Source organism: Lepus europaeus, chromosome 2 (genome assembly GCF_033115175.1).
Source record: "Lepus europaeus isolate LE1 chromosome 2, mLepTim1.pri, whole genome shotgun sequence".
In the NCBI taxonomy this organism is placed as follows: domain Eukaryota; kingdom Metazoa; phylum Chordata; class Mammalia; order Lagomorpha; family Leporidae; genus Lepus; species Lepus europaeus.
Window position 1 is genome coordinate 152,740,265 of NC_084828.1, and position 27,809 is coordinate 152,768,073.

Below are 27,809 nucleotides of genomic sequence, written 5' to 3' on the forward strand. Positions count from 1 at the left end.
TTAATTTTCTCTCATAAAAACATTTAACTTATTTTCTTAAGTATAAAGAATACAGTACATATATGTTTTTTCTTTGCTTTGGTGGAAGACACAATTTTCTCTGTCTTCCTGTATATTACTGGTCTGTCATTGACCTACATGAATAGGTTGGGTTATGGTTATACGTGTTTTTTCACTGCTTATGGATCTCAACCTTCTTGTGAATTTAAACAGTTTGCTTGCCAGGGTTACAACCTCATACTTTTCAATGTGATTCTAACATCTAAGCAAGCATTCAAGATGTACTTCTTAAACATTCTGTTAGCTGATAGCTTTGAATTCTATCAAATAAACTGGCTTCCCACCTTCTTAGTTCTGAAACTTTGAAGTTGAGCATACCAAATTTACTTCAATGAAGATATCTGTATCTAATTCTAATTTGCTTGCTAAATTGTGAGGTTTGTTATTTTGGAAATGAACTCACTCCACATCCTTGAACTCTAAGATTTGTAGGTCTTTAGTAAAATTACATGATAAAAGCTTGCTATTACTTACTCCTGAGGAATTGGAATTTAAAGGGGAATGTTTCCTTTCAGTTATAAACTGTAGTTCTTTTACAAGACATATCCATCTCAATAAATATTGAGGTTTCCATTTCTAGAGTGGAAGTTTTCAATCTTTAATTTCTTTTCTGGCCTATGTATCTGAGGGATGTGAATCCTGCCCACAAGCAAGGTTTACCCTAGCAGCTCCTCAGAGGGCCAGGGGTTCTCTGCTGAGGGGACACATCAGAATGGAAAAGAAAGAGTTCTGAGATGCCCCACAGCTGGGGAAGTTTTGGCCTCTTCACCTCTCTTTTCCCATTCTGAGGATCACACATATCTTCATGTTTAAAAACAGTTGCAGTTATACATATATCAAGAATTATGTGTTGGCCGGCACCGCGGCTCAATAGGCTAATCCTCCACCTGCGGCACCGGCACCCCGGGTTCTAGTCCCAGTTGCTCCTCTTCCAGTCCAGCTCTCTGCTATGGCCCAGGAGTGCAGTGGAGGATGGCCCAAGTGCTTGGGCCCTGCACCCACAAGGGAGACCAGGAGAAACACTTAGCTCCTGGCTACAGATCAGCGTGGTGTGCTGGCCGCAGCGCGCCAGCCACAGCGGCCATTGGAGGGTGAATCAACGGAAAAAGGAAGACCTTTCTCTCTGTCTCTCTCTCTCACTGTCCACTCTGCCTGTCAAAAAATTTAAAAAAAAAAAATTATGTGTTAAGAGTTTTAAGGCAGGGGTATAGGAGCCACTAAAATATAAAGAAATGTCTGAGCCCACAAAAGGAAACAATCTTGCTTTTAAAATGCAGATATAAAAAGGAACAGGATAGATTAAAAAAAAGAAATTTATTTTCTTTTAATTAAAAAATATAAGACTTCTACACTAAAAACCATGAAACACTGCTGAGAAGTTGAAGATCTAAATAAATGAAGAGACAGGGGCTAGCACTGTGGCATGGTAGGTTAAGCCACCATCTGCAGTGCTGGCACCCCATATGGGTGCTGGTTTGAGTCCCAGCTGCTCCACTTCTGATCCAGCTCCCTGCTAATGCACCTGGGAAAGCAGCAGATGGCCCAAGTTCTTGGATCCCTGCACCCACATGGGAGACCCAGATGAAGCTCCTGGCTTGAGTCTGGCCCAGCACTAATAGTTGAGGCCGTTTGGGGAGTGAACCAGTAGATGGAAGATTTTCTCTCTCTCTCCCTCCCTCTCTCCCTCTCTCCCTCCCTTGCCTCTCCGTCTCTGTAACTCTTTCAAATGAATAAATAAATCTTAAAAAAAAATGAAGGGATAGTCTTTGTTCATTGATTAGATAATTTAGTAATGTAAGATATCAGTTCTTCCCAAATCATAGAATAAGTGTAATTCCAATTGAAATCCCAGTAATTTTATAAAAACTGACAACTTGATCATTAAATTTAATGGAAATGAAAAGGGTCTAGAATAGAAAATTTGGAGGAGACAGACAACTAAAATTGAGAGTTGCTATAAAGCTACATAATTAAGCCAATGTATTTTTTTTCTAAAGGACTTATTTACTTGAAAGAATGAGAGAGAGAGAGAGAGAGAGGGAGGGAGGGAGAAAGAGATATCTTCCATCGCTGGTTCACTCTCCAAATGCTAGGGCTTGGCCAGGCTGAAGCCAAGAACCAGGAGCTCCATCCACGTCTCCCACATGGGTGCCAGGAACTCAAGTACTTGGGTCTGTCTCCCTGGCGCATTAGCAGGCAGCTGGGTCAGAAGCATGGAGTAGCCAGGACTTGAACCAGAACTCTGATATGGCATGCAGGCGTCCCCAAGTGGTGGCTTAACTTGCTGTGCCTGAATGCTGGCTCCAGCAGGTATGTTATTAGACAAAGGGCGGAGAGCCCAGGAGTGGACTTACACATACACTGGCCAACTGATTTTCAACAAGAATCTTATTAATTTAAATAAAATTAATTTAACTTTAATAAATGATACTGATGAGCTAGATCTCTATATGGAAAAAATAAACTTCAAGCTTCACCTCATTGCACACACAAAACTTAATTTGTGGTGGATCACAGATTTAAACACAAATGGTAGAACTACACAGCTTCTAGAGGACAATAGGAGACTATCTTTCCAACTGTAAAGTGTTAACTCATAGGTCTGGGCTACCCAACCCCTATACATTCCAAAAGTGTTGAGGATTGGCCCTTAACTTTGGAATGCATGGCTTGATAAAAGTGTCTGCCTACCTGGGCCTTGGGCCACATCAAATAGTTGATGTTAACAGTGGAATTTACGGTGAACACCTGTGTTCTGTTTTGTTGCCTGGGCCCTGAGCTAAAGTGTATTACTTTAACCTCTGGGGGCCCTGGAGACTGAGTAGCTAAGGTTGGTCACGTGGATGCTCTGTGCCTACCTGAGGGAGCCCCAATAAAATACTCTGACGGCACTAAGGCTTGGGTGAGCCCCTCTAGACTACACCTCCACACGCCACTGCCAGGAGGGTGAGGCAGTCCACTGGGAGAGGACCACAAGGTGGGACTTGCTTCCCCTGGACTCCGGACTTTGTCCTCTCCTGATTCTATCCACATCCTTTCTCTGTAACACGCTGTCACCACGAGGAGAACAGCCTCTGAATTCTGCCGAGTCCTCCCAGTGAATCACAGAACCTGGCCGGTGGTCGTGGGGACCCCACCAGTAGAGACTAAAGTGTAGGAAAAGATCGGTTACATAGGAAACAAAAAGCACCAGAAAAAAAAAACCAGATAAAAATAACTTCATCAAAATTAAGTTTTTTTTGTTCATCAAACAACACTGTTGAGAAAATGAACAGGAATGCCACACACTGGGGAGTAATATCTATAACACATACGTCTGACATGTCTCCTATCCAGAATATAGAAAAGAATTCCTACAAGAAAAAGATAACTCATTTAATGATGGGCAAGATACTGGAACAAACACTTGACAAAAGAAGATACACAAATCACTAATATGCTATGAAAAGAAGCTCTACATGATTAGCCATTTGGAAAATGCAAATTAAGTCACAATAAGATACTATTTCATACTAAATAGAACACATAAAATAAAAAAGACTGACATTAGCAAATGTTGGCAAGGATGTGGAGAGATCAGAATCTTCATATATTCCATATAAGAATGGAGGATTGTATAATTATTCTGTGCAACAGCTAGGTAGTTCTCTACACAGTTAAACATGTACCTATCCTACCATGCAGCAATTTAACTTCCAAGTATCTAGTCAAAAGAAATAAAAACATATATCTACATATAATGCCCAAATTTCTCTACAAAAATAATCACAGCAGCATTATTTGTAGTAAGCAAAATCTGGAAATATTTCAGCAATTATCAACCAGAGACCAGATAAACAAATTATGGCTAGACTCCAACATTTGTCCTTTCTGACTTTAATAGTTAATACTCATTTAATGAAACACTACTCAACAATCTAAAGGAATTAACTAATAATAAATGCAAAACCCTGAATGAATCTCCAAAACATGGCGCATGAAAAATAACTCAGCATAACAACGCCAGAGTGTCTACTCGGGCAGGCTTGTGGCACAGCTGGTTATGCCATGTCCCATGGAATGCCCATGTCCCACACTGGAGTGCCTGTGATGAAGTCCCACCTCCACTTCCCATCGAGCTGCCAGCCAACGTGCATCCGAGAAAGCAGCCAATGATGGCCAAGCACTTGGGTATGTGGGAGACCTGGATGGAATTCCTGGCTCCTGGTTTCAGCCTGGCTACCCCCAGCTATTGCAGGCATCCAAAAAGTGAGCCAGTGGATGGAAGATCTCTTTCTTTGTTTCTCCTTCTTTCTCTATCACTCTGCCTTTCAAATAAATAAATAAAACTTTAAAAAGAGTAAATAGCACATGATTCCATTTATGTGAAACTCAAGAACAGGTGATAGATATCAGAAAGTAGCTGTCTTGGAAGGTTGAAACTGAGGGAATTCTGGTGACAACTAACCAACCACAAAAAAGGAAACCTGTTGAAGTGAAAGGGACACTATGAGAAACAGTGACTTGATCAGCCCTTGTCCTGACTGTTGATGTACAATTTAATACTTTATCCCTTTTAGTATTTTTTTTTTTGTTCTAGTTAATACTATTGGTTGAGCTCTGTAATCAACACACATTTATTCTTAGGTGTTGAAATTTAACTGAAAAGTGATCCCTGTTAAATATAAGAATGGGAATAAGAGAAGGAGGAGATGTACAATTTGGGACATGCTCAATCGGACTTGCCCCAAATAGTGGAGTTAGAAATGTGCCAGGGGATTCCAATACAATCCCATCAAGATTGCATGTACCAATGCCATCTCACTAGTCCAAGTGATCAATTTCAATTCACAACTGATCACACTGATAGGTCTAAGAGTCAAAGAGATCACACAAACTAGACTAGTGTCTGCGAATACTAACTGATAGAATAAAAAAGGGAGAGAACGATCCAACATGGGAAGTTGGACAGCAGACTCGTAGAATGGCAGATGTCCTAAACAGCACTCTGGCCTCAGAATCAGCCCTTAAGGCATTCGGATCTGGCTGAAGAGCCCATGAGAGTATTTTAGGTATGGAAAGCCAAGACACTCTGGCAGAAAAAAAAAAAAAAGAGGACCTAAATGAAAGGTCTCTGCGAGTGAGATCCCCATAGAAAGAATGGGCCATCAAAGAAGGAGGTACCTTTCTCTGAAGGGAGGAGAGAACTTTCACTTTGACTATGACCATGTCTAAATAAGATCGAAGTCAGCGAACTCAAGAGGCTTCCATAGCCTTGGAAACTCATGACTAGAGCTTAGGGAGATTTCTGACACCATAAACAAGAGTGTCAAATTGTTAAGTCAACAACAGGAGTCACTGTGTACTTACTCCTTATGTGGGATCTCTGTCCTTAATGTGTTGTCCAATGTGAATTAATGCTATAACTAGTACTCAAACAGTATTTTACACTTTATGTTCTGTGTGGGTGCAAACTGATGAAATCTTTACTTAATATATACTAAATCAATCTTCTGTATACAAAGATAATTGAAAATGAATCTTGATGTGAATGGAATGGGAGAGGGAGCAGGAGATGGGAGGGGTGCGGGTGGGAGGGAAGTTATGGGGGGGGAAAAAGCCATTGTAATCCATAAACTGTACTTTGGAAAATTATATTTACTAAATAAAAGTTTAAAAAAAAAAAGAAAAGAAATATTCATTCCAGGGGCCGGCACCTTGGCGCGCTGGGTTAATCCTCCACCTGCAGTACCGGCATCCCATATGGGATGCTCCTCTTCCAATCCAGCTCTCTGTTGTGGCCTGGGAAAGCAGTAGAAGATGGCCCAAGTCCTTGGGCCCCTGCACCCACATGGGAGACTGGAAAGAAGCACCTGGCTCCTGGCTTCAGATCAGCACAGCTCCATCGCGGCCAACTGGGGAGTGAACCAACGGATGGAAGACCTTTCTCTCTGTCTCTCCCTTTCACTGTCTCTAACTCTACCTCTCAAATAAATAAATAAATAAATAAATTTTTTTTTAAAAAAAGAAATATTCATTCCAGACACACTGCTTTAGCTGGTTGTCACACAGGGATATGTAACTGCCCAAACTTACCTGGCTAAACATTTAAGGTGTAAATATGTATTCATAACACAGGTTGAGAATCCCTTACTTAAAGCATTTGGGACCAGAAGTGTTTTCATATTTCAGAGTTTTTTTCATTTTGGAATGTTTGTATATACTTTTTGGGTTGAGTATTCCTGAAAACCTCAAACCTATTTTGCTTCAAAATAAAAGAAAAAAAATTTTTAAAAAGACTTTTTATTTGAAAGGCAGAGTTAGAGAGTAAGAGAGACTGATCTTCCATCCAGTGGTTTACTTCCGAAATGGCTGCAATGACCAGGGCTGGGCCAGACTGAAGCCAGGAGCCAGGAGCTTCTTCTGGATCTCCCATGTGGGTGCAGGGGCCCACCAAGCATATGGACCATCTTCCACTGCTTTCCTAGAGGCATTAGCATGGAGCTGGATCTGAAGTAAAGCAGTAGAGACTTGAACTAGTGCCCATTTGGGATGCCAGCATTGCAGGTGGTACCCCATAATGCCGGTCCTAATCCAAAACCTTTTGAGCATCATTCTGGAGCTCAAAAAGTTTCAGATTTTTTGAGCATTTCAAATTTTTGGAGTAAAGATACTCAACCTGTATATTAAAATTATACCTTAAAAAAAAAAAAAGAAACTGATTTACCCTAGGCAGGAGATAGTCTCACCATTTTATCAATTTTTAAAAATATTTTATTTATTTATTTGAGAGGTAGAGCCACAGACAGAGGGGGAGAGACATAAATAGAGGTCTTCCATCTGCTGGTTCACTCCCCAGATGGCTGCAATGGCCAGAACTGGGCTGATCCGAAGCCAGGAGCCAGGAGTTTCCTCTGGGTCTCCCATGTGGATGCAGGTGCCCAAGCAGTTGGGCCATCTTCTACTGCTCTCCCAGGCCGTAGCAGGGAGCTGGATTGGAAGAGGAGCAGCCAGGACCAGAACTGGTGCCCACATGGGATGCAGGCGCTGCAGGTGGAGACTAAGCGCCACCATTTTATCTAAATAGTTTAAGAATTAACAACTCTCTTTGATTTATCACTAAGAGCACTTCAGATACAGATGCATTTAGAGTGCAAATGCTTAGTTATTTGAACACAAAAGTATCACAAAACCACATCTACACAGCCTTCGGAGTCCCAGGAAATGCTGACTAGCCAATCAGCTCCTAGTACTGACAACCCTGGACTACTTGGCTTCATGGCTTACTAACATTACAGCACTTTTTAAACCTTATTTTATTACTAAAATATCTCTGAAAAAGCCATATTGTAAGTAAATATAGCAAAGTCTAGTATAAAAAATTGTGTTGACATATAAAATGGAAACAGTCCTGGAGAATCTTATAATCTTATAATGTTTTTTAGGTTTCAAAACAGCCTTTATTTACTTAGTCATTAAACTCAGTATTTATGGCGTCCTATAAACAGTGTTGGGTCCTATGCTAAGCCCTGGGAATACAAAGATTTCCAGACTCAGAGCCTAAATCACGGATGTTCACACTAATGCGAGGTGTTACACAGAGGCACATGAGTTACTCTGCAATTGAAGTTAAAAAGCATTTATTCATGTCTCACATTTCTAAATTTCTTCTCTGCGCAAGCTACTGGGAAAACAGCAATGAAAAAGACAGATGTGGTGCTGACTCTTACAAGAGCTCACCTTCCAAGATTACAATTGTTGGAAGAATCTTTGGGCGTCCTGGGAACTGACACTTTCTAAGACATTCCAGTTAGGTCAGGCCCTGAGAGGGATGCTCCTAGCTGGGGCAGATCCTGATCTCTGGGAGAGGTGGGGAATCATTAGCTAGCAGGCATTCTTAGGATAAGAATGGTTGCCATGGGGCTGGTGCTGTGGTGCAGCGGTAAAGCCACTGCTAGCAATGTCGGCATCCCATATGGACACTGGCTCAAGACCTGGCAGCTCCACTTCCAATCCAGCTCTCTGCTATGGCCTGGGAAAGCAGTGGATGATGGCCCAGGTCCTTGGGCCCCTGCACCCATGTGGGAGACCCAGAGGAAGCTCCTGGTTCCTGGCTTTGGATAGGCCTTACTCCAGCCACTGTAGCCATTTGGGCAGTGGACCAACAGATGGATTCTCCCTCTCTCTCTCGCTCTCCCTCTCTGCCTCTCAAATAAATAAAATAAATCTTTAAAAAATGGATGCCATAGCTCCTGGAAACATGGAGTCCAGCTGAGGGATGCAAAACATATCTTCAAAGTCCAGACACACCTTGCCCTGGAGTCTCACTTCCTCTCAGATCCTGTGCAGGATCCTGCCACCCGGCCTTCTGAGAAGTCCTGCCTGCCACAATCCTAATTCTGAAATCTCTCCTGGTAAGTGTCCATTTAGTTATTTAAATTAAGCTGTGTCGGGGGCAGAGGAAAGCTAGGAAAGTGAACACAGGCAATGCTGTTGCCGAGGTGCTAAATAAGAGATCAGGAAACCAAGGTTGACTTCTCCCATCTCTACTGATGCCTAATTTCTTTCTTTCTTCTTCTTCTTTTTTTTTTTTTTCTTTGACAGGCAGAGTGGATAGTGAGAGAGAGAGAGACATAAAGAAAGGTCTTCCTTTGCCGTTGGTTCACCCTCCAATGGCCACCACGGCCGGCATGCTGTGGCCGGCACACCGCGCTGATCCGAAGGCAGGAGCCAGGTGCTTCTCCTGGTCTCCCATGCGGGTGCAAGGCCCAAGCACTTGGGCCATCCTCCACTGCACTCCCAGGCCATAGCAGAGAGCTGGCCTGGAAGAGGGGCAACCGGGACAGAATCCGGCGCCCCAACCGGGACTAGAACCTGGTGTGCCGGTGCCTCAAGGCGAAGGATTAGCCTGTTAAGCCACGGCGCCGGCCAATGCCTAATTTCATCAGACGAAATATCCAATTTGAGTGACAGGAAATGCTGCAGCAAGTTAAAAGACCTATAGTCGTGGAGCCTGTAAAATGGCGCATGCTTCTGAGGTGCTACTGACAGCTCAGCTACCATTTATTACAGCACCTCTGCATAGGAGAAAAAAATTGCACATTTGAAAATTGTGTTGTGTCATTTTCAAAACAGAAAACGCATGAATGTGCTGAAATAAAGAAGATGTGTGATTCTGCTCTCCACATAGGAGATTGCACTTTTTAAAAAGCACGCAATTCTGTTCTGTGACTACTTGGGCATTTCAATAGTTACAGATTCTTAAATAAATTAGATGGATCTTTCTGAAGACTGGCCACAATTTAAATGCACTTTTTTATATAGCAGCAATTTCTGGTTATTTAAAGACAAAATTGGAACAAGATTTGAGCACTAAATTGTCATTCTGAGCTCAAAAGTTGAATGAATAAGAAAATATCAATTCCCATTTTTAAAAAGGAATGTGCAAGTAAGTGAAATCATAGCACAGTGAATCTTATCTACACATGTAATGGAAACTCTACCACTAAAATACCTAGGCACTTGCTTTTAAAGACTTAATTATAGCAATCCATGGTGAAGCAGAGAAGCGAAATCAGGCTTCTTGATTTTTGGAGATATTCTTATCCATGAAATCACATGCCATCTTCGCATCCGCGTTCCTTATTTGGATAGGCGACACAAATCGAAGTCCATTGCCACAGATGCAGTAGGTATTAGCCTTGCTTTCCAGGTGCCTGCCTCATACCCTCTACTGCCTGAGCACTTTGGGGGTTTCCCGTACTTATAGATAAATCTCCTCTGGATCATCCCACTTCCTTGCTTGTTACCCAGGGACGGCCCCACGCACTAAGTCTTTAATAGCTTCCAAACAACTCAGAAAGCAGTAGTAAGGCCAATTATGGCTGACGGACCCAGTCTCGTAAAAGCTTTAGTCTGTAAATAGCTAAACGGAGACTTTATCAATGGTTTCACAGCTACAATTTTTTTTTAAAAGATTTATTTTATTTATTTGAAAGGCAGAGTTCTAGAGAAAGTTCCAAAGAGTTCCAGAGAGAGAGAGAGACAGGTCTTCCATCATTGCTAGTTCACTCCTTGGATAGCTGAAATGGCTGCAGCTGGGCCAGGCTGAAGCCAGGAGTTGCTTTGGGGTCTCCCATATGGTTAAAGGGGGCCCAAGTACTTGGGCCATCCTTCCACTGCTTTCCTAAGCAATTAGCAGGGAGCTGGATTCGAAGTGGAGCAGCTGGGACTTGAATAGGCACCCACATGGGATGCTGGCATTGCAGGCTGTGGCTTAACCCACTATACCACAATACTGGCGACAGCTTCAATGGTTTGATCACAGGTAGAAGAGCTGACCATGATGAACAAACCTCTAGGGAAGAAGGGTTGCAAGGGGTTCATGAGGAGGTGAAGAAATCTTTGGTGAGATTATCAAGTCTGCTGTCAACTTACACTTCCTCACCTGGTGACTGCAAGGGCCACGCACCTTAAATGCTGGGTCATTTTTAATTTACAAAATGAAAGCTGAAAATGGTACTCAATTGCTGCTTTTAGTCATTTTTGACTAATTATGAGTCTGAACTACCTTTTAAATATTTATTTGCTGCTCGTCATTCCTTTCATTGAGTACCTGCTATAGTCTACTATTTTAGGTTCCATAAGACAGCTAACACTGCTTTGCCACAGACCCAATAAAAATATCTTCACAATAAATGTAAAAAAAAAAAGAAGCTAAAATACCATTTCAGGTAGTGGGAACTACTATAAAAAATAACAAAGCAAAGTGACAGGGGTCTGTTTTTTCAGACATAGTAGTCACAGCATGGAGAGACAGACCGTCATTGGACAGAGGCTGGGTGGAGAGAGTGCCACGTGGATTCTTTGGGAAGAATATTTCAGGCACAGGGAAGGGTACGCACGAAGCTCCTGAAGGGGCCCCACTCCTGTGCTGGGAGAACAGTGAACTGGCCAGGATGGCCGGAGCTGGAGGACAACTGGGAAAGTGCTGGTCACAGGTGAAGCTGGAGCGATGATGGGGCCAGGGTACGCAGGGCCTGCGGCGCAGGCTATCCTCAAGGCTATGGATTTTGCCCCAAGTGTTTTTGGGAAGCTTTGGAAAGGTGATGTAATGGCTTATGTCAATCAGGCTGCCATGTGAGAAAATGGGCTCTAGGGAGGAGAGGAACCTGGTTAGGAGACCAGTAGTGAGAGGAGCAATGAAAAAGATTAACTTGGTTTTAGCAGCACAGAGAGAGAAAAGTAATTTTCTTCAGGATACTCTGAAGAGGATCTGCTGATGGACTTATGTAATGTGGGGGAAAAAGAAGGTCAAAGATAATTCTAATGCAACTAGGAAGTGCTACCTACTGTGATGGAAAAATACTGAGGGAAAAACAGGATTATGGATATGGTCATAAAAGCAAGAGTCTCTTTTGGAAAGTATTTAGTTCCAAATGTATGGGACATTCAAGAGGAAATATGGAACAACTAGGAGAATCTATGATTCTGGAGTTTAAGGGAAGAGATAAAAAAAAAAAAAAATGGAAGACAGAAACTAAGGACCCTGTAGCCACAAATGGTATGAAAACTCAGGAAGCAGGCTAAGGTTCTCTAGGGAATGCACGGTTAGAGAAGAAGAAATACCTGGGGGATATTCCAACGTTTAGAGGAGGAGGATCCAACAGCCCACCACATGAGATGGGATGGCCCGAGGCAGGTCTCCTGTTCTTAGGGAACTGCACACATTCTCTAGAATGACCTTGGACTTTGTCAGTAACATCCACTATATGTTTCTCTAACTTTCTAACTGCCCTTTGAGCCAGAGTATTTGTGACTTATCTACTTAAAAACATCTGTTGCATAGTAAAATCCGTCAGTCAGTCGTTCCCCTTGTGATTTCTTCTGTTACTTTTAATGTTAAACTGTTGCTGAGTAACCGCTGGTCAGGAGAGCGCTTGTATTTTTTCTGTTTGCTTTTTTGAGTGTACTTTGGAATTTATTTTGGTGTGTGGTAAGGCTGTAAGCTGATAGCTTTTCAAAGATTTGCCACTTTTCCCAACCCCACCTATCCTTTTGCTCACTGGGTTGCAATGTCTTCTACCACACACATTACATTTCACTTGGTTCAATTTCAATTTTAAGCTTTGAAATTGCAAGAGGTGATGAAAAGCCTTCCTTCCAATCATCAAATGAAATCTTACATAAGAATCCCAATGTGCTTACACGGAAATACGTAAAACACTGCCAACATTTTGTGGAGAGAAATGCAGGAAGAGAAGGCCAAACAGGAGAACATGAAGGGAAAAGCGTTAAAGATGATACCTCCAACGCGCACTCGTTGAGTCCCTTCCTTACTTCAGGCACTGCTATGGAGCAGTGGGTAACACAGGGTGCCTGCCTTCAGGGGGCTCAGATTCCACTGGGATGTTGGGAGGACGGATGATCAACACACAAATGACTTTATGATGACCTTTAGTGAAGACCGCTGTGATGAAAATCAGTTTGGGTCATGGGGTAGTGAGCAGAGAAGACAGGCAGGGAGGCCCAGAACAGCCTCTCTGGGAAATGCGGGCAGAGCCCTAAATCTGGATGCTGCAAGGGAAGAAAAGGGTGGGATGAATGGTCCTGAGGAATGGGCCTGCAGGAGGAAGGAGTAAGTGTAAAGACCCCAGGCAAGAATGAGAGACAGAGAGGGCTCCTGTGGCTTTAGCACGGGAGTTAAAAGCTGGGAGGAGGAGAGGATGTCAGACAAGGGAGGGCCACAGGAAGACTGGATCATCAGCAGCACGGGAAGCCTTTGGAGGGGCACACGTGGAGGTGTGCTATGATCTGTCGCCAACTGAGGTTCCTCTGGTTGCTGTGTGAAAACTAGTCTGGCTGTAGGTAGACAGAAGGGACTCTAGCCAGACAGAACCGAAAACCAAAACTAAACACTACTGGACACGATGGGGAAGAAATTTAAGTGACTAGACAGTAAGATTCCTGAGGACAGTGTCTGATTTATCGGGCATCTCCAGTACCTAAAATCAATCGAGCTGGGCCTTCACCAAGAGGTTGTTGAGTTGAACACGAGACTAAAGGGAATAACTTTTTATTTGTGAAACAAGACTCAGATGACATGAACAAACAGCAGAGCTTCAGAATTATCAAGGGCTCCGGAGCTGGTCTCATAACTACAGTATATCAAAACACGGGACAGATTTCAATCAAGGGTGAAATGCCATTACATTGGAAGAGGGCTCACATTTTAAGTTTAAAGTTAGTCACTTTGTTCTAAACTCCTTCTCACCCCTTGGACCGTGAGTTCCTATGTAGCAGGAACTTTATGTTATTTTTAACTCTCCAGTAGCTGCAGAACATACTGGGGATATGTACTCCATAAACGTATTTTCAGGCTGTTGGATTTCTACTGAAGAAAAGCTAGCACATAAGGCAATATGCTTACAGAAGAAAATTCGGACAACTTGGCAGCATTTATCATTACTAACATTTGAAGTCTTCCAGAGTAAACTTTGAAATTACATTCTAATTTGAAATGGCTCTGGTTTGACAAGTTAACTCTTGAGACATCTGAGTATAGTATTATGAAAGAACAAAACTGTTCATCAACCCTTTATGCCAATGTTAATTTCTTTAAAAAGCAGGATTTTAATGTTGTTTTATTCCTACAGTGACCCTTAAAATTTCTATGTACGCAATCACAAATGCACATACAAGCATTTATAAGCTTATTGTGTAGCTCCAAAGACAGTTAGGAAACCCAATTTTAATTTTGTTACTGAAATAATTTAAAAATATATTATAGAACTGCCTCTTTTCAATCAACAGCAAGAATCTAGAAAAAGATTATACAAGTAGGCACAATTTATTCAAGTTGATTAGTGTTAGAAAAATGAAGTTGTGTAACTTCAAGTTGTAACAAGTATACTTTATTTAATTCTCCATCTGACTACTTGCATCAAAATATACCATTTCTTAAGCCTTAAAAGAAAGGCAGATCTTTACTCAATAATGATTCCTTATGCACATTAGCTATTAACATGCTTGGCTCTGGAAAATACTTTCCAGCAACCATGTAAAATTTTCCAAAAATTTTTTCTGAGACCATGTTTTAGAATTACCACCAGAGAGGGAGGACTTACCGGCTTTTATTCATAAGGTCTGCTCCTCGTGCTTTGTAATAATCCAAATTTGGATGGAACTGGTAAGTCACTGGTCTTGGGTTTCTCTAAGGAAAAAAAAACCAATAAATTAAATGTATAAGGCTACCAAAATTAAAAAGTAACATATAAAAGGACAGATGTGATACTTTTTACATTCCTTCAGAATAGAATATGTATAATAATGAAGTTTATTAATCCATGTGGTTGGGTTTTGCTTCTACCTTTTAAGTTCTTTTATAACTGATATTAGTTCTGATTGAACATTCAAACTGTTTAATATATTTTACTTTTCCCTGTCTCAGTTCACACAGATTATTCCTGTCATTAGATTTATTTTTGCTGACTTTAATCAATTCCAAATATAACTTACAAAATATCAGATAAATTTATGACACAACTGAAAAACCATATGAGATGTAACACAAGAGCAAACTATTCAAAATAAATATAAAAGGCTGGGAGACCTAAGGTGTCAAGAAAGCCACGTTTTGGTGGAAGAGTAAAAATCCCCTTAGTTTTGGATGGTCAGAATGCTACATATCTCCACTAGATGGCACACCAAGTCTTTCTTCTCCCAAAATGACTGACATCAAAATTCAGCAATTGCTTTAAAGTTAGCAATTTCTATCATCTAGCCTTATTTATGAGTTTAATAAGTGCCCTAAACATGCCAGGTAGTAGAAATATTAGTAGGATAATCATTGTGACACAAAACCAAATGGATCAATCCACATTTTTCATAAAAACATTAATAATACTGCCCTTTCTGGCATTTAATATTTATAAACATTACAGAGATATCCTTGAATCATTATGTTGGGTGTGTCCATTTCAAAGTGGCACTATTACCTAAGTGCATCAGGCTTCTCATGGGCAGATAAAAATTAATAAACACACTTCTATTTTATAAAAACTTAATGTTTACATATGTATGATTTCAATGAATACCATGATTTCAATGAATACCATAATCTCTAACATGTTAAAAATACATATATTTCCCATTTAAAGTTTTTAAAAATTTATAAATAAATGTGTTCTAATGTTTGCTTGAGCATATAATTCAAGTAATAATTAGGTCTTGGAACCAGAGTATACATTGTCCTTAGAAACATTTGAGATGCAGAAAAGCTACATTTTATCTAAATAGGAAATGACCAGTATGCTTAGATACCAATCCCTGGAACCACAATCCCGAAGCACTGGTAGACTTGCGTGTGGGCAGGAGGGAGAGGGGGGACATAATTGCTAAGGTTAAATAGTTTGAAATTCATCAAGCTAACAAGCAGCATCTTGATGGTCATGATGGACCTTTTCTTTTTCTGCTGAAAAGAGAATATTTATACAGTTCAACCCTCTCATATCTCTTCCATGCCAGCCCTAATCATCTGACAAAAACGACAATCCCTTGATTTAGCTCCAGCTACTACTCCACTGGTTTGGTATTCAACACAGTTCTATAATAATCAAATCTGAATTGCCTTGATGAAGATAACTGATGCTTCCATGACTACCATACTATTAAGTCTAGCAGTGCAACTTTTTCTCTCTCTAGGAATTACACAGGTTTCCTCATGGTGGTTGATGACAACCTGGACCCACGTATAATGGGAAAATAAAATAGAGGTTAGAGATGCTGGCAGATTGACAAAGCATTCATGATTTATTTTAAAAATGAACTTACATAGGACTATCATTCATGACTAATTTCTCTCTTTATTCTCAGTACCTGGAAATATGTTTTGTTTTTGTTAATATAAAAGGCTTTTCTTCTTCCAATAAACTAATAAAGGATTATGTTACTTTTGCTAGAAAATAATGAAAGGGATCACATGGAGCAATTCCTTGAAATATCTTTATAAAGAAATAACAAGCAATTGAAGGCCTGGAGTGCTGATCTACTAGGCACTTAAAGCCATTATTTGGAATAATCATCTACCTTGAACGTATGAACCAGGCTCAAGCATCACTTTCACTGAGGCCTATTTAAATTCCTAGGAGAACTGCTGCTAACCAAGGAGAGGCAGTTTAAGATACCATTGTCCTGGAAACAAAAACAACAAAATCGCATCAAAAGGTGACGTTGAAAAACAGCATTTGAAACATTAACAAAATTGAGGTGACAGTTAAAAAGCTATTTCATAGGTTTTTCTGCTGTGATGTTGCTATTTCTAAAACAAATATGTGGACATACAAGTAATCTAGGCTGGCAATGTTCAATGGAAATATAATGTGGGCCAGAAACACAAACTTCATCTGTAATTTAAATTTTATTTAGTAATATTTTATTCAGTTAAATATATTAAAAATATTAACATTTAAACATGTACTCAATATAAAACTTTATTGAGATACTTTACATTGCTTCTTTTGTACCAAGTCTTTGAAATCCAGTGTGTATTTCATACTTATAACACATCTCAATTTGAAATAGCCACACTTCAAATGCTGCAGTCACCTGTGACTTGTGGTTACTGTACTAGAAAGGACAGAACTAAATGCCTGACATACTTGTAAACCACTGCATGGTTGTAAGGAGCGACACGATGGACACAAAAGTAAAAAGGGCACTGATACTTTCATACATTAAGACTCAGTACTGGAGCAAGCATTTGGCACAATAGTGAAGATGCTACCTAGTACACCAGGAATCTATCAGGGCCTGGCTTCAAGTCCTGTCTGTGTTTTGGATTCCAGCTTCCTGCTAATGCACACCCTGGGAGGCGGCAGCCTCAGTACTTGGGTCTTTGCCCTCACACGAAGGCTTGGGTGAGGTTCTGAGCTCCTGGCTTTGGGCTGGCACTCGGGGAGTGAACCTGTACATGGAAGCTCTCTTTCTCTCTTGTGTTTCTCTGCGTTTCAAATACAATGAAAATAAATTTAAAAGATCATTTTATGAACTCAGTGCTAATGGTTCTTTAATTTACCTATAATTCTCTTTTAATTAATTTAGTTTTATCAGTTTTATCTCTTCTGAATGAGGTTTTAAACAGTCAAGAAATTTTGGAATACCTTCTCATACAAACAAAAGAAACAAAACTAATAGGTTCAAATCACTGTCCATATAAGTGTCCATTTAACAAGCAGAACTATGTATCAACTAGAACATTCTCCTTAAGGGGATGAATGAGCAGAATTTTAATTTTATGTAACTTAACAAAATACTTATTTTTCTTATTTTAAAGGATCTTTTCTCAAATAAAACAATATTTTTAAAGATTTATTTATTTATTGTGAAAGAGAGAGAGAGAGAGAGCTTTTTCATCTTTTCATCTGCTGGCTCATTCCCCAGATGGCTGCAACCGCCAGTGCAGGATCAGACTGAAGCCAGGAGCCAGAGCTTCCTCTGGGTCTCCCATGTAGGTGGCTGGGGCTCCAACACTTGGGCCATCATCTTTCTGCTGCTTTTCCCAGGCCGTTAGCAAGGAGCTGAATCAGAAGTGGAGCAGCTGGGACACAAACCGGCACCCTTATGGGATGCTGGCATTGTAGGCAGTGGCTTTACCTGCTACCCCACAGCACCAGCTGCTCGAATAAAACTTTCAATACAAATAATAGCTCTGCTGTCTAACCTTTAAGATATGGAACATCCTCTAAAATATGAGCATACTTAAAAAAGTTAATGGAAAATGGAATTAAATGATATTTATTTTGGTGCAATTTTTAAAAATTCTTGCCAAGATTTTTCACTGTGAATTTCCACAAGCTTGCTGAAGACCTTCTTATAGAAGCTATAGAATTCTGCATATGTAAACCAATGAGCTAATGCCTGTAATTTCTCATGGTGCAGAACAATGTGTCAACTGTATGTCTTCTTCTGTACTAGAACAATACATAATTGTCTTAAATACATTTTCACACAGTCAGGATTTCAGCTATTGTGCTTCCAATCTAAAATAAATTTTTAAGAAATGCTTTTACTTCAATTACTTTTCCTTTGGAAGAATGATAGCAAAATGATAATTGTATCTTACACTGGTCTATACACAGAATATCAATGACATCCCATGACCTGGAAAATCTATGACTCTACATATAAACGTGCAGAAATCACAAAATTCAGCCCATCCTGTGTTTACTATGCCTTTTCTGCATCAACCAGAGGGAACTTGAAATCAATTTTATCTTTCAGCTACTTAATGTAGCAAGTGACATTCAACTTTTCTCATTTAGAAGTTGTTAGAGGTCTTTTTTTTTTTTTTTTTTTGACAGGCAGAGTGGACAGTGAGAGAGAGAGAGAGAGAGAGAGGTCCTCCTTTACCATTGTTTCATCCTCCAATGGCCGCTGCGGCCGGCGCGCTGTGGCCGAAGCACCGCGCTGATCCGAAGCCAGGAGCCAGGTGCTTCTCCTGGTCTCCCATGGGGTGCGGGGCCCAAGCACTTGGGCCATCCTCCACTGCACTCCCGGGCCACAGCAGGGAGCTGGCCTGGAAGAGGGGCAACTGGAACAGAATCCGGCGCCCCGACGGATTAGAACTTGGTGTGCCAGCGCCGCAGGAGGAGGATTAGCCTAGCGAGCCACGGCGCAGGCCTTTTTTCTTTTTTTTTTGAAAGATTTATTTGTTTCAAAGGCAGAGTATTAAAGAGAGAGGGAGGGAGAGAGAGAGAGATTGATTTTTTCCACCCACTGGTTCACTTCCTAAATGGATGCAACAGCCAGGACTGGGCCAGGGCACAGCCAAGAGCCAGGAACTTCCCTGTAGTCTCCTACATGGGAGGTAGGGGCCCATGTACTTGGACCCATCTTTTGTGGTCTTTCCAGGAACATTAGCAGGGAGCTGGTTTGGAACTGAAGCAGCTGGTACTCAAATTGGCACTCTGATATTGGATGCCAGTGTCACAAAAAGTGACAATTTGCTGTGTCATAAAAGTGGCCCCATGTTGGAGCTCTTTTCTCTTCATAATTTTATTTTATTTATTATTTTTTTGACAGGCAGAGTGGATAGTGAGAGAGAGAGACAGAGAGAGAGGTGTTCCTTTTTGCCGTTGGTTCACCCTCCAATGGCTGCTGCGGCCGGTGCATCTCGCTGATCTGAAGCCAGGAGCCAGGTGCTTCTCCTGGTCTCCCATGCGGGTGCAGGGCCCAAGGACTTGGGCCATCCTCCACTGCCTTCCCGGGCCATAGCAGAGAGCTGGCCTGGAAGAGGGGCAACCGGGATAGAATCCGGCGCCCCAACCGGGACTAGAACCCGGTGTGCCGGTGCCGCAAGGCGGAGGATTAGCCTGTTAAGCCACGGCGCTGGCCCATAATTTTATTTTATGGTCAGAAAATAAGAACAATGTTGAAACTCTATCCACTGCACAGACAGGCTGGATTTGGGGAGGCACTGTATAAAGTCTTGTGGACAAAGTGGTTTATAGAAACAGAACTGATGTCGGTAGAAACAACAGTCCTAGAAGGAAACTTATGAAAAAACAAAACAAAACAAATTCAACATAGTAAAACAAAACCCATGCTGTGCTTTGACTTTCCAAAATGCTTTGGTTAGTTTAGCATGATCATAAAATCAATTTACAAATAGTGCTTAAATGATAGCAATCAATGGAAGAGATAAAACTGAAATCAATTTAACCTGTTATAGTTACCGGTCTTCACTTCTGAGGTGTATATCCTATGACAGTAACCTGCCCCTAATGTCATTTCAGGCAGAACACACATGCTGTCGCAGAGTGAGTATGAACAATGAATGGATGCCTTTGGCCATCCTCTTCAATTGAAATCCACAGAAGGGCATGTAACTCCCTTTCCTTGCCCCCACGATCCCACTGGAAACAGTTCAATATTTTAAGTTCGGACTCACTTTGTTATAGTACTATAAAATATTTAAATGCTAATTCACACTAAGTATAGCTTACTACAAGATGTTGCAAGAAGTACAATTAGCTACAAGATGTTTGCAGCAATTTTCCTTATTTCAAGTCTGATGAAATCAAACCCAACCAACAGAGGTTGTTAGAGATGGTACTTTCTGGATTGATCCTCTAACTCCTGTTCCTCACTTGAAGATGGTATCTCCTTTTGAATCATCTCTGATACAACTCATCTAACAGCACAGTCAAAACAGTACAGCTTTCAAAAGGCTTGCAATTTTTATGTTTTAAAGATTTATTTATTTGACAGATAAGAGTTATGGGGGGGGGGGAGAGTGAGAGAGAGCGAGAGAGAGAGAGCTCTATCATCCATTGCTTCACTCAAATAGCTATAACAGCTGGGATTGGGCCAGGCAGAAGTTAGGAGCCTGGAACTCCATCCAAGTCTCCATGTGGGTGGCAGAGCCTAAAGTACTTGGGCCATCATATACTTTCCCAGGTGCATTAGCAGGGAGGTGGATCAGAAGTGGAACAGCCAAAACTAGAACCAGTGCTCTAATGGGATGCTGGCACTGGCATTGCAGGTGACAGTTTAACCTGCTGTGGGACAACACTGACCCCAGATGGGCTATTTTAAATATACGCAGAACTTGGGATTCGCATTTTGGTGCAGTGGATTAAGCTACCGTCTATGATGCTGGCATCCCATATGGGCACTGGTTCAAGTCCTGGCTATTCCACTTCTGATCCAACTCCTTGCTAAAGGCCTGGCAAAGCAGCAGAAAATGGCCCAAGCAATTGGGTCCCTGCACACATCTGGGAGACCCTGAAGAAGCTCCTGGCTCCTGGCTTCGACCTGGTCCAGCCCCAGCAGCGGCAGCCATATGGGGAGTGAATCAGTGGATGGAAGATTGATATTTCTCTCTCTCTCTTCTGCCTCCCCTGTAACTCTGTCTTTAAAATAAAATAAAATAAAAGTTTTTAAAAAATACACACAGAACTGAAAAGTGCAATCTCAGAGATAACTGTGCTAATTTATTGAGTATCTGTATGAATGAGTGTAGAATTCTAGTTACATGTTGAAAACAAAAGCACAAACATCACGTGGCTTGTCAGCTTGAGAGGGACAGGGTGCCTGGTGGGTGAGGAGAGGGATCAGAAGTCAATCAGGCTTGTACTCGGATTTCTGCCCCATTCATTACCAGCTGAGCAACTGTGAGGAGTTAGCTACGCTTCTGGCTCCTGTTTCATCACCTGCAAGACTGAGGGGATTAAATGACACAACGAAAATTGAGTGCCTGGCACTGTGTTGTGCCAGGCACTTGATAAAAACTGAAAGAAATGGAAGCAATGACTACCTCCTGATACCACTGAGAACTGACAGCAGACCTTGAAATCGAGAGCATCTGTGACAGTTTGACAACCTAAAACCCATGATGACAAATAGGTAGGAAAAGCAATGTTTTATACTCTGAAAATCATACATAAATTTAGGATAGATTCTGCAGAACATTACATCTTTTAAAGTAAAAATGTGTATTTAGGGGAATGTATCATGTACAGTGGGTCTCATAATGGGGGGAGGCTGTCTTACTTCTCACTACAGAAGCATATATGAATACATCTATATATATATTTTAAATGGCATAAAAGCATACTAAACTATTAACATAGTATTTGTTTCCTAGCTTACAAGATTACAATAATCAAAGTGATTTCTTCCAGTAGGTCCGAATTGTTATCATTTTACAGTTTATTGGTCACAGCTTTTACATTAAACTGACAAAGTTCATGTAGTGCTTGTTTTATGGGAAACCATTATTTATATGGCTAGCATAACGTATGTCTGGCGTAAAGAAAACAAAGCATGTGACAAGATGAAGAATTACTTAGTTTTCTTTCATCTAGTATCTTGCTACCAACCTGCAATTCTTTCAGCACGCCAGATTAGAAAAGAGGACAAACAAGGCTTAGAAGGAGAAACCGCACTGTAAAAATGTGTCGAATGTTTCTCTTTGATGAAAAATGAGATTCTTATTTTAGTGAATATGTGATTGCCTTAATGCTGGGGGAAAAGCAACCATCATTAGAGAAACGAATTGCTCAGCTGTTTATAAGCAAAAAGCTCTGGGGGAACTTCCCAGGACCCCAAGGCGAAGCATTCCAGGGCTACGCGAACATATGTTGCAGGTGTTTTCGGGCAGACAGGTGGGCAAGCCTCAGCCATGGTAGAAAAGTCGCTTTAATTCGCCATCACGGAAATGAGCTCACGTAAACGCATCCAAGTGCAGAGATGCCATAGCATGGGAGAATTGGAGCTGCAGAGGAAAGCTCGCCCCAAAATAATTATCTTGTTAGTGCCAAGCCAATAGAATTTTTTTCTTTTTGTAGTTTCACAGAAAACAAACACTGCCAATTACTAAAAAAGAGAAAGAGAGAGAAGGAGAGAGAGAGAGAGAGAGAGAGAGAGAGAGAGAGAGAGAGAGAGAGAGAGAGAAACTTAAGGTATTTTAAACCTGAAACAAAGAACAGCCTGAAATACCAATAATTACCCCAAAAAGATAAGGATGAAGTATTGTTGCCTTTATTTAAACAAATATTCCTAAGGAGACAGTTTGTTGTAATATCCCCTCTTTGGTTCACTAGGCAACATTAGATTTATCATAATTCTCCTAAAGCCTAAGATATTTCTATATTAAAATGCTAATTTTGTCTTCTCTTTTGCCTGTAATTAAAGCTGGGGAAATCTGTGGTCTGATAGTCACTGGTGGCTGGAGGGTTCACAAGGTCTCACCATTTCTCTCTCTCACTGCCACACACTGACCTCTTCACTGAACACAGACACAGTCACCACAGGATCTACAAGGCGGACATTATAATCCTACATGCTCAAAAAATTCTTTTTAAAATACACATGCGAAAGCACACACATATATCAGTCATGACTGGTATCACCTGGATACTGCTGTCAAATCAAGACTTTGTATCTTACTTCCTTCTTTGCCATCAATTCAAGAGCTGATTTTCTTTTTATACTATTTGTGATTGAGGACAATAATCATTTTCCTATGTGTATTTATGTATAATAGTATATTGAGCCACATCTTCTCTGTCTAAACTAGTTCTCTTTCTCTATTTTTGAAATAAGCCATAACAGGAGTCAATTTAATTAATTAATTTCAAGTACTCAGTATAAAATAAAACTGCAAAAATGTAACATTGGGAAAAATAAAACCTAGTTTGTCTTATTAATATTACAAAATCCAAGCTGTGTAGATGTAATACTTTTATCAAGTTAATATAGATCTTCAGCAAAACAAGAACATAAATACTTGTAATGTTGTAAATTATGTTAAATAATTAATATAGTTAATTATATAATTAATATGATTAAAATAACCTCTGGTTTATATGCTAATAATTCCTATGTATTTTCATAGCAAACATGCTAGGTATTAAAAATCTTAAAGCAACTGATAGAAAAATTTAGATAGTTCTCCTTCACGTAACTGTAGATTAAAAATTCAAAAAATTTAGAAGACGAAAAGATAAAAAAATAAGGAAGCAAAAATATCATTAACTGCGTAAAGACACAGACAAAACCTGTGAACCCATGCCAGTCCCATTCCACCCACTGAGCAGGCCCAGGCTCTGAAGTGGCATCCCTACCCACCCCCTGGCAGGCCAGGATCTCAGATGGCACAGAAGCATTTTAAACCTCCTGTGCGTCATGCTCCACTCTAGTTTCATACAATAAATAGACACCAAAAGAGAAATAAAACATTTTTCTTTCTCTAATGTATTTATATTTTTAAATTGAGTATTCAGAGAAGATGTCAGAGGAACACATACATACCCCTCCCTCAATTTGCTATTTTTATATATGGGAAATAGGAGTTTAGGTTAACCAAGTTTCTTTTTAAAAATTATTTATTTATTTATTTATTTATTTTATTCATTTGAGAGGCAGAGATACAGATACAGATGGCTTCAACCTGCGACTTTATTCCCCACATGTCAGAGGAGCCAGGAACTCAATCCTGGTCTCCCACGTGGGTAGCAGAGACCCAGATCTTGAGTCATCACCTGCTGCCCTCCAAGGTGCGCATTAGTAGGTATGCGGAGTCAGGAGTGGAGCTGGGACCTGATCCTAGAGCCTCTGAAATGATATCCACGTGGCCCAAGCAGTGTCCCAACCGTTGCACCAAACACCTGCCTCCTCAGTTTGCGGCAGTAGTGGACCTCAAAATATTCAGGCCAGGTCTTCTCAGTAGAACTAAATTCTTCACCTTTTGCTTTCCTTCTGTGTTAGCGGGGGCTAGGGGGCTACATGCTTACTTGGGCGGTTTAAAGCAATCTGTGTATCCATTTGTCTGTTCCTAAGTGGTTCCCAATCTTCATTATTTAAAGAGAAAACACAGTTGTAACAAACATTCCTAGGCAGGTGTTGTGGTGCAGTGGGTTAAGCTGCCACTTGGGATGCCCACATGCCACACTGGAGTACAGGGGTTCAAGTTCCAGCTCCTGTGCCTGCAATCCAGGTCCAAGCCAGGAGCTGGGAACTCAGCTTAGATCTCCCACAGTGTGAGGGACCCACGCACTGCAGCCACCATCTGCTGCTTTCCCAGGGTGCACAACAGCAGGAAGCTGGATCAGAGGCAGAGCCGGGACTCAAATCAGGCACTCTGGTACAGGACACGGGCATCCCAAGCAGCAGCTTAGCCACCGCACCACACAGCTGCCCAATACACTGTTTGTTGTGTGTGTGCTGCATTTTTTTTTTTTTAAACACTGAAGTGGCAATAATGAACTCTGAAGTTTCCAAATGAAGAGCAAAAACAATCAGAATGGAAATATAAACAATGCACATGGTCAAGTTCCATGTTCTTGTTGGGCCTGTTCTCCGTATACAAAAGTGTGTCGAGTTACAGCACAGAGAAGCCCTGTGAGAAGAGTCCCCACAGATGGACTGCTGCTGTGTTCCAGAGTTCACGTGCCATTATGAAAACACCTGACCTCAGATGTGAGCTTCTCTAAGCAGTGCACAGCACTGGGAGGTATTCTAGTTTTAATCAATAACCCTTGACACCAAAGCCCCTTCAAATATTGAGTGGTAATGATTGGCACACCATCTGCAAGCTGCTCATTCATCCTGCTATCTATGCCGCTGGCTCTTGGTATTTTTTTTTTTTTTTTGTGCCACAGAGTGCTCTTGCTTCTGGCGAAGACTTTGGCTTCCTTCTCAGAGTAATATTTTGAAAAGCACTAGAAGAAATATAGAGGGTCATAAAGGAAATCAATTATACTGAAAAACTAATGAAAATATTTAATAAATTTTGTAGCACAGAGACATATGCTTTTATAGTAATATATTAAGTAACAAGATCGAGTGGCTGGTCTAATCATGGTGATTTTGAAGAAGTGATGGCTGTAAATGGTATTGCAAGGTATCTTCATCAACTGCAATGTGACGTGAAACAGCTGTGATCACTTTGAATGACAATGTTTCAGGTACTCTGAGTACTACTGTACTTTATCCCTTCATCAATAGTGTAAGAAAACTTAAATTTTAGAAAGGGCTTCACAAAAATAAATATGTAAATTTTTCCCAATCTGAGTTCTAAGACCTGAATTCCATCCCCAGACTACTTTGGGAACTACAGTTATTTCTCAGAAACCAGAAAGGTGACTGTGGATAATAGATTTTCCCTTTGGAAGGTTTAATCTTACAGGTACCACTGCATTAGTGTGTGTGTTTTTTTAAAGGATTTTATTAATTTATCGAAAGTCAGAGTTATAAGAGAGAGAGGGAAGGAGAGAGCTTTATCTAGGTCTCTTGCATGGGGCTCAAATACTTGGGTCATTTTCTGCTGCTTTTCCCAGGTTATTAACAGGCAGCTGGTTTGGAAGTAGAGCAGCCAGACACAAACTTGTGTCCATACGAGATGCCAGCATTGCAGGTGGTGACTTTGCACACTATGCCACAATGCAGGCTCCTGTATTAGTCTATTAATTATTCTATTATATTATGTGCAGGGGTGGTGGGCAAATACAAAACAAACTGTATGCCAAGGCCAGTGACCAACCAGGACTGGCAGGGAACCAGGAGGAAACTCCCCCAAATTTGGAAAGCTCTGCTGTGCCTCTCTTTAATCTTATATTTCCTCATCTTTTTTATATAAGGGTACTTCAAAAATTGGGGGAAAATGGAATTATGAGTTACATTTAGGGCCCAGAGTTGTAGCACAGCAGATAAAGGTGTCACCTTGACAATGGCACCCTGTATCAGGGCAGCAGTTCGAGGCCCAGCTCTTCCACTTGTAATCCAGCTCCCTGCTAATGCACCTAGAAAAGCAGCAGAGGATGGCCAAGTGCTTGGGCCGCTGCACCCATGTGGGCGATTCAGACACAGATCCAGGACCCTGGCTTCGGCTTGGACCAGCCCTGGCCATTGTGGCCAACTGGGGAGTGAGCTGACTCTCACTCTGCCTGTCAAGAAAATAAATAAGTAAACCTCTCTCTCTCTCTCTCTCTCTTTTTAACAAAAAGTTTATTTTGGTGTAAATGTTTTGGTTCCATGCAGTTTTTCATGCTATGCATTTTACATGGACTTGGTAAAGTGCCCGCATACAGAAGTACTTCAACATTTCAGCAGTGGGTAAACTGCTGACATTAACTGAGTGCCAGGCATCCTGGAGGGCAGTAACAATTAGGAGTGGGATACGTTTAGACGTACAAGTCCTGCTTTAGCTGAATGAATGAGAAGCAGAGTAGGAGAAGCATGAGGGAGCATGATAGGAAACGCTCAGAACGCTGCCTACTCTGGAGAGCCTGCTCTCTGTTCTAATTCTGAGAGGATTTCTACTGCTGCGAGGTTATGAATAGCAGAGAGGGTTGCTCCAAATTGGAGCTGTCCACTGGCCACTTCTTAAGAAGAGGTAGTTGAATTTTCCTAGTCTGCAGCCAGACGTACTTCAAGAAAATAACTGTTTTAAGAGGTTACTATGTGGCATAGTAGGCTAAGCCTGCGTCTACAGCACCAGCATCCCATATGGGCGCCATTCAAGTCCTAGCTGCTTCACTTCCAATCCAGATCCTTGCTCATGACCTGGGAGAGCAGTGGAAGATGGCACACGTGCTTGGGCCCCCACACCCATGCGGGAGACCCAAAAGCTCGTGGTTCCTGGCTTTGGATTGGCCTAGCTCCAGCCACTGAGGCCATTTAGCAAGTGAACCGCTGGATGGAAGACTTCTCTGTCTGTCTCTTCCTCTCTCTCTCTCTCTGTAACTCTTCCTCTCAAATAAATAAATCTTTAAAAAAAGAGATTATTTTCTTTTTTCTAAGATTCTTATTTACCTTATTTTATTAGAAAAGCTGAGAGAGAAAATGAGAGAAGCGAAGAGAGAGAACTTGCATTTGCTGGTTGGGTCCTCAAAAGTCTGCAACAGCCAGGGATGGGTCAGGCTGAAGCCTGGAGCTGGGAACTCAATCCAGGTCTCCAACATGGCGGACAGGGATGCAACTACTTGAGCCATCAGATGCTGTCTTCCAGGGAGCAGGAAGCTCGACTGCAGGCAGGGCCAGGACTCGGACCTAGAGACTCTGATAGGGGAGATGGGCAGCCCAAATGTCATCTTCCCTTCAGCACTAAATCGTCACCCCCAAGAGCTTATTTTCCGAAGAGTTAAATTAGTTAGTTGGGATCTTGGATCCATGTTGGACCTTTGAAGCAGTGAGAAGAAACATGGCTGCATAGCTCATAGTGACTCAGAAAGGAGGCTGAGAAGGTGTTAATTGGTCACCCTCCCTGC

General features: G+C 41.3%; 1 protein-coding gene across 1 annotated transcript in view; it reads right to left on the reverse strand.

Annotated features, from left to right (window-relative positions):
* The window catches only part of TBC1D5 (TBC1 domain family member 5), a 625,580-nt gene that overhangs the window by 77,777 nt on the left and 519,994 nt on the right, over positions 1-27,809 (reverse strand). Inside the window, exon 17 of the mRNA XM_062215140.1 lies at positions 14,166-14,251. Within this exon, the coding sequence (XP_062071124.1) occupies positions 14,166-14,251 (86 nt within the window). The remainder of the gene's footprint in view (positions 1-14,165; positions 14,252-27,809) is intronic.